The sequence below is a fragment of the Octopus bimaculoides genome, chromosome 4 (genome assembly GCF_001194135.2).
Source record: "Octopus bimaculoides isolate UCB-OBI-ISO-001 chromosome 4, ASM119413v2, whole genome shotgun sequence".
Classification (NCBI taxonomy): domain Eukaryota; kingdom Metazoa; phylum Mollusca; class Cephalopoda; order Octopoda; family Octopodidae; genus Octopus; species Octopus bimaculoides.
The window spans coordinates 23640102-23647601 of record NC_068984.1 but is presented as its reverse complement, the minus strand read 5'-3'; the positions used below and the strand labels follow the sequence as shown (position 1 = coordinate 23647601).

Genomic DNA, 7500 nt, shown 5'->3' with positions numbered 1-7500 from the left:
TTCATTGGGATTGTATGCATGAAGGGGTAGCAGTGATATAAACTAAAATAGTTAGATTGGTCATGTTAAAAAGAAAGGTATTAGGATATTAGATGAGCTGAAATTTTTAGTATCACAAAATAACACATCTGATGATGCATAAGACACACTTTTTTCCAAAAGAAAATATCTCTAAAATATCTCCCTAGGTCCTGTTTGCAAAGTTGGGCCTTGCATAAGCTTCAGTGCATTAACAACTTTTTTTGCCTCAATATGCACTGCTGAAATTGGGGTGTGTCTAGTGTGCCCTTGCATATTTTATGTCATCATCTATGGTAGATAGTTATTATGAAATAGATGAACTTGAGCCATGTAATTAATCACAGAACAGATAGGCTGCAGCTACTGTGGTATTAATATAATATAGAGGTTGTCAGTTGATGCAGTTAACCACTGAATAGATGAGCTTAAACTGAGTAATGTATCATGAAATGGTGATGTGAGATATATTACAGAATAAATGAGTTGTTACTAAGGAACTAAATAAGTAGTTGTGGGCTGGAGCAACTGGGTATCATAAAATAGATTGGCATACAAAGAATCTGATGGTCTAGAGTGATGGGGGATATGAAGAAATGATGAGGGTTTGAATTATTGAGAGATAATAGAATACACGAGTTCAGGAAACTGAGGTATAACAATAAATGGTCAGATCACTGTAGTGTTGCAAAATAATTGGTTATGGGGGGGTGGGGTGAGAGTTAACAAAGAATAGAGGGCTAGGATCATATTTTTTCAATGTTTTTAGTCTCATCTAGTATATGTCATTATTTAGGGAAAAGGTCAACTAGAGCAAAATAGATTTTCTTCATAATGTTTCCCTCTCTCACTGTGGATAGTTTATGTATAACAAACCAGACCTTCTGTATGATTTCTCATATGCCTATATAATACTCTGTAAGCATTCTTCTCCACATTCTCTCTCTATTTCTCTTGGTGGCAGCTTAATGTATATAATGCCTGGAATTTAAATCAACAATCCTTCATGCTTGCAATAGTCTCTTCAGTATTTCCAGTAACTAAATTCTTTCACATACACACACATACACATAGCTGTATGTTTGATAACTAAACTGTATTCATAGATCTAACTTCATTCATTACTTTAGGCAGTTAATGCATTGCATATGCATGCATATCAACAGACTATATAAATGCATGCATAGATGCTGTCGGGGAAAAAAGAACAAAATATACCTTCACACCTGCATGGTGTCTATGTGTTTGTGTGTATATGTGTGTGTGTGATATGTCGTAGCCAATATGTCTTCTATAGCTACTAACATTAATTCAGTAATGTTATATGGATGATATGTGATCAACTTGATTCATCCATATAGGGTTAACAGACTTAACAATGGCTTTAAATTCACCTAATATGTTTTGTTATTGTCATCTAAAAAATATTTGATTTTGGGAAGAGATTTATATTTATTTTTCTGTTTCATTTGTAATTTGATCATTTGTTTAAGCATCTTTTAATTTTGTAATTGTTTATGTAGGTTTGTGTATGTGTGTGTTTTGTAAAATGTGACATTTAGTTTATTCATGAATGTGAATGCTATGGTAGGATTATGTTTGTGTGTTATGAAAAGTGACAATGTATTCATGAAAGTATACATAACATTTGTATATTATTTTCTATGCATTATAAAAAAAAAAATTGACACAGTATATTTATGAATGAATAACTGTATTAGATGTGTTTATGTGAGTGTGTGCTTACATGCTTCTGTAAAGTTCAGTTAGTATATACTTCATTTACATTTATAAATGGTAAGTGTTCAGGGATATATCCACATGCATTATAATTTAGTAAAATTATATATAAACATATACTATATATATAGTTTATGGAGATGTACTTGCAAAGCAAGTGACCTGATCTGAGATTGTGTGCTGGAACGAAAATAATTGCAGCGTGGAAGGTGTTTATAAGCCATTTAAAATAACACACAAAAACAGTTAGATTCACGTCTCAAAGCAACGAAAATATTTTGACAAATTAAATTTAAATGTTGAAGTGAATCTAACGTTTTTTGTGTGTTATTTTAAATGGCTTATAAACACCTTCCACACTGCAATTGTTTATATATAGTTTAATGTTTATATATAGTAAAATTGTTATTAATATGACAAATGTAATAAATTAGCATTTAAATTAGTAATTTGTTTCAAGCAATTTACTAATTTTGTTTTCATACTTGTTTAAAGTTTTATTTTTATCCTTTACACTTAATAAATTTAGATGAAAGTGATAGTAATATTCTGTATGTGAGATGTGTGCAAGGTAGTTTTGTATGTTAGATGGGATATGTGCTTGATAGTTTGGTTGTATTTTGTTTGGCACCTCTATATGGCATGTTTACTAGGTTACATTTGTTTGTATGTGTATTCAATAGGTTTCTATTGTATGTATATTTCAAATTAGTATTGTGTCATGCATATTCATCATCATTTATGTATTGTCATATCTATTTTGTAAAATTATGTGTTGTACTATTTTGTATGTTGTATCATGCAACGATGTGTTGTGCAGTTGTGTATCATATGCATTTCATCCAGCTTCATTTCTCCAATTGTACAACTGTGTATCATCTAATTTATATTCATGTATGAGATAAGATAGATCTAACATGGTAGATTATGTCTTTTAGATTTTTATCAGATGGTAAGATATGTTTATAATGTCTGGTATATTATATGATATATCTAATAGGTTGCCTGATTAACTTTTTAAGGTAAGTAATTTTGACAATAAGTATTGAAATTGAAGTATCTACATTACATATTTACTGCCATCTTCCTATACAAAGATCATGAACATGTTTTATCATATGCTCAGACGGAAAAAAAAAATTTCCCCTTTCATTTCCACTAAAGGTGATCCAATTGGTCTTATCTGTTTTAAAGGTGCAGTTTTGTCCTTAACTATAATTATGGATCCATATGTTCTCATCTACTAACAATCCTTTCATTGCTCTTAACATTTAAAGATTCGTGCTCATTGCTTATCTGCTGTTATATATGTATATCTTTTCTTTAACTATTGTTATGAAGCTTCTTCTCTTCTAATCTGTTTGTAAGGATCCATGATTAGTTCAGGACTGCTACTAGAGGGTAGCATACATAACTCTTTGAAAGATTTTTGTTAGCTTTAAATTTATATTTTGTATATATATACCTTTAAGGAACTGTGGTTCTCATTGATAACTGTTGCATATTTGTTAGCCCTAAATCTTCAAATTGTTCTCATTAAAATCTTTATACATTCAACAGTGAAATAACAAGTGGTAATATCAATATAGGAAGTTGAGGTTCAAGAATTTATAATTTTTACTCAATTCTAGAGTACTTAGAAGTTAAAGAATCAGAAATAACCGAAAGACATTTCATATATAAAAAAAATACTGAGGAGACAAACAACAAATTGAACTTCTCTGAAGAAATAAGCTTGATTAAATTCCATATGGAATTACAGGTGGCCAAGTTGAAAATGTATTGAAGACAATCATCATTAGTGATGTATTGTGTCTGTTGCTATTACACTTTTTTTAGTGTCTTGGCTCTTCTTGCTGCATATAAACACCAATATACAGTTCACAAATGTGAGCAGTAAAGACACTATGTAATTAACAAAGTTTTTGACAAATATTTTTTTATTATGAACTTGGCCTGCCTTATTCATTTTTCAATAGCTGATGCTTTCCAGAATTTGATATCTGAATCCTGCCTCAAATTAATGTCATATATTACTCCTTGCTATTTATATTGTTTCTCTTATCACTCATTTACTGTTTCTTTCTGAGCTGTGTGTTAAACATCATCTTGAGTCTTTTATTCCAAGAATCACTGCCCTATAAGTTTTTCCCCCATTCTAACTCTTCTTACATAACAAAAATCTTTGGTCTTTTCATCATCCACACCAATCTTATCCACCCATTGTTTTCCTTTTATTTGAAAAGGCTCTTGCAGTCTATAGGCAATACTCTTTCTCTTTTAGACAAAATAAACTACTGTGATATGGTTTAGAGTTGCATACTTATTGTTAAATGAATTTAGCTTTAGTTGAAAGAGTGGTTATTTGATAATATAGGTTCAATGTACTTGGAAATAATTGTATTTACATCTGATTTGAGTCTAGATTTTGCTGTAGTAGGAACTGGAGTACTTTGAAAGAATAGTGATTACAGAAGGGCTGTCAGACAAAAATAAGTGAAGTCAGACTTGAAAAGGTCATAGATGAAATATTGAAAGACAGACAGTTATGTGAACTGACCTTTTTGGTGCCCTAGAAATTTAGGGAATGCTATTTTGTGAGGCTCCCACAGATGAAGGAAAAGTAATCAAAAAGCCTTGGCAGAATATATTCTTTATGTTGGTGCTTTTATCAAATAACACCTTAGTAGTTCAATTTTAGATATAAAAAAATCAAAAGCAAATTTATTTTCAATAATAAAAAAATAAAATAGTGAAAACATCTTTGTTTTAAGTTTCTTATATACAAATTCTATTTCTTTTTTATTAGCTGCTGTATACTCTTATGAATATTTTCTAAATATTTTATTGTAAAAAAGAAAACAATACATGTTTTATAGTATAGTGAAGTAACAGAAAAAGTTTGTTTCAAAGGAAGATCTTTCTCTTATATAAGAAAGACAATGATAAATCTACAGAAAAACACAACTTTGTCTTAATATAAATAAGCTTTACTTTCTATATATCTTTTTTTCTTTCATCAGACTCACTGTCATTCCTCATATACTTATGTTATAAAATGTGATATGTTTTATAGTGTATTTCAACAGTGAAATGGGATAATCTCTGTCATTTTTCAGTTTATTGCAAATTGTTGTTTTGTATATCAATACATTGACCTGCTAACCTTGTTCAGTTGTTTTATTTTTCTCCTGCTCCCTGTTATTGTAGACTGGGTGATCTTCTCTGCTGTGAAACCTGCCCTGCTGTATACCATTTAAGCTGTGTTGACCCACCTCTTCAAGAGGTTCCTGAGGATGATTGGTTATGCAGTGTATGCAAAGCTCATCAAGTTAGTGATACACTTTTTTTTAAATTTTATAAATCTAACATTATAATAATTTTCTAAGATATCATTAGAATATTTTATTAAACCCTGAGTAATCATCATCATCATCGTTTAATGTCTGCTTTCCATGCTGGCATGGGTTGGATGATTTGACTGACGACTGGCAAGCCAGAAGGCTGCACTAGGCTCCAATCTGATCTGGCAATGTTTCTACAGATGGATGCTCTTCCTAACGCCAATCACTCTGAGAGTATAGTGGGTGCTTTTTGTGTGCCACTGGCACAAGGACCAGTCAAGCTGCACTGGCAACGACCATGCTCGAATGGTGCTTTTTAAGTGCCACCAGCACAGGATATGTAATATGATTAAATAAAATATCAGTCACGAACTTGTGTTGATTTCATCAACTGTTCCCTCCACCCACATTTGTGGCCTCATACCCAATTTAGAAATCATTATAATAATATGGAATAATTGTTAAATCAGCAATGATGTATGATATATGATCTTTCTCAGAACTTATCCATTGAGATACTATGGTCAGTGAGCTTGATATTTCTATGCATTATCACCATTTAAAAGGTACAATGAAATGCTGTTATCAGTGAATCAAATTATGTTATTTTACAAATTAATGGTAGACTCTTGAATTAAATATGAAATAGAAAATATGGAACCAAGTTATTAGTTTCTTATAATTTTCTTTTATAGTCATTTCATAAAAAAAAAAATTACAGCTTTCATTTGTTAATATTCAGTTATTAATACTGTAGAATTCTAGTTTTATTTTTTACTTTTTACAGTCTTTTAATTTAATTCCATTTAGAATCTTCCATAGTTTTCTTTTCATCTCTTCCTTAATTTAATATTGACCATATATTTCTATTAATTCTTTTAAAAATTTTAAACTAAAGTAGTTGTCAAAATTTCCAAATTAAAATTATTAGTGTTCATGAAATATAAGTCTTATTGTTGTAAAAAGCACCCACTATACTCTCAGAGTGGTTGGCATTAGGAAGGACATCCAGCTGTAGAAACAGCTGCTCGAGTATTTTTATGACTGAAGGCATTTCAACTGTGACCAACTTATCTTTTGTATTTTTCAGTCACAGTGTATCTAGGGCCACATGATTTAATGTATGCTTTCTTTTTAAGACTAGAGTAAGATTGGAAGGTGGAGGCGTGTGGCTTAGTGGTTAGGGTGTCAACACCATAATCGTAAGATTGTGGTTTCGATTCCTGGACTGGGCGACACGTTGTGTTCTTGAGCAAAACACTTCATTTCATGTTGCTCCAGTCCACTCAGCTGGCAAAAATGAGTAACGCTGTGATGGACTGGCGTCCCATCCAGCTGGGGAACACATACGCCATCGAAACCGGGAAACCGGGCCCATGAGCCTGGCTAGGCTTTAAAAGGGTGCATTTATTTTAAGATTGGAAGGAAACTTAACTGCTGTTTCTAACATGTCATCATATCCACTGTAACTTTCAAGGAGGGTATGACTCATGAAAGAGTGATAGAAACTGGATGTATTTATTTAGTGTAGCAGTTGTCAGTGTACCTCAGCACATTGTTGCATTAAGTGAAATTGAGGTACATTAATTAGCTGAACATTTTTGAAAATATAATTTAAGGCTTTAGAAAGCTTTGTCTGTTTTAAAAAAACATGTTATTTAAATTTTTTTTGCTTCCAAACAATTTTCTATTAAGTTTTCATGTGAAGTGTGCCATTAATTTTCTATTTTGTCTCCAAAGTGCTTCTAAATTGAAAAAAAAAAAGTGGGGGGGGGTTGAGAACAAATGATTTAGTGTCATACCATATGAATTATATTGAACACCAATTATTGTTAGAAGCCTATCAGTACCTTGAGTATTTTTATTTTACAGTTTTCTTTTTTCTTTTTTTAAATATTGTAATTAGCTGTTATAAATTCTTGTTTAGAAACAAAAATGACATGCAATTATTTTTATGTGAAACAGTTTGCAAATTTATTTCAAAAGGGGGCTTGTAATATCTCATTAAGTAGTAGAAGTCATGAAGTCAATATGACTGTCAGCTCATAGACTCTATCTCTCTCTCTCTTTCTCTCTCTCTCTCTCTCTCTCTCTCTCTCTCATATACATAGGTGCTACATTGTTTTAAGACCAAACCCTGCTAGACTTTTCAATATTCATCTCAGTTTTGTTGAACATACATCTCTTCTCTCTAAAACTATCCTTGCCTTTGGTCAAACGATATCATTGTGGTTATCATTTATTATCTAATTTTCTTCTTTTTTAGGTGAAAGGGCTGACTGATTGCCTCTCTGAATCAGAACGCAGTGGCTTACTATGTCGACATGAACCTATTGGTTATGATAGGCATGGGCGAAATTATTGGTTCCTAATTCGTAGAATGATCGTGTAAGTTACA

At 31.4% G+C, this 7500-nt stretch overlaps 1 protein-coding gene across 2 annotated transcripts in view; it reads left to right on the top strand.

Moving 5' to 3' along the window:
• The window catches only part of LOC106882806 (nucleosome-remodeling factor subunit BPTF), a 66721-nt gene that overhangs the window by 21918 nt on the left and 37303 nt on the right, over positions 1–7500 (top strand). For both annotated transcript variants that reach the window (XM_052966950.1, XM_052966951.1), the window contains exons 2-3: positions 4969–5089; positions 7369–7490. In XM_052966950.1, the coding sequence (XP_052822910.1) occupies positions 4969–5089; positions 7369–7490 (243 nt within the window). The remainder of the gene's footprint in view (positions 1–4968; positions 5090–7368; positions 7491–7500) is intronic.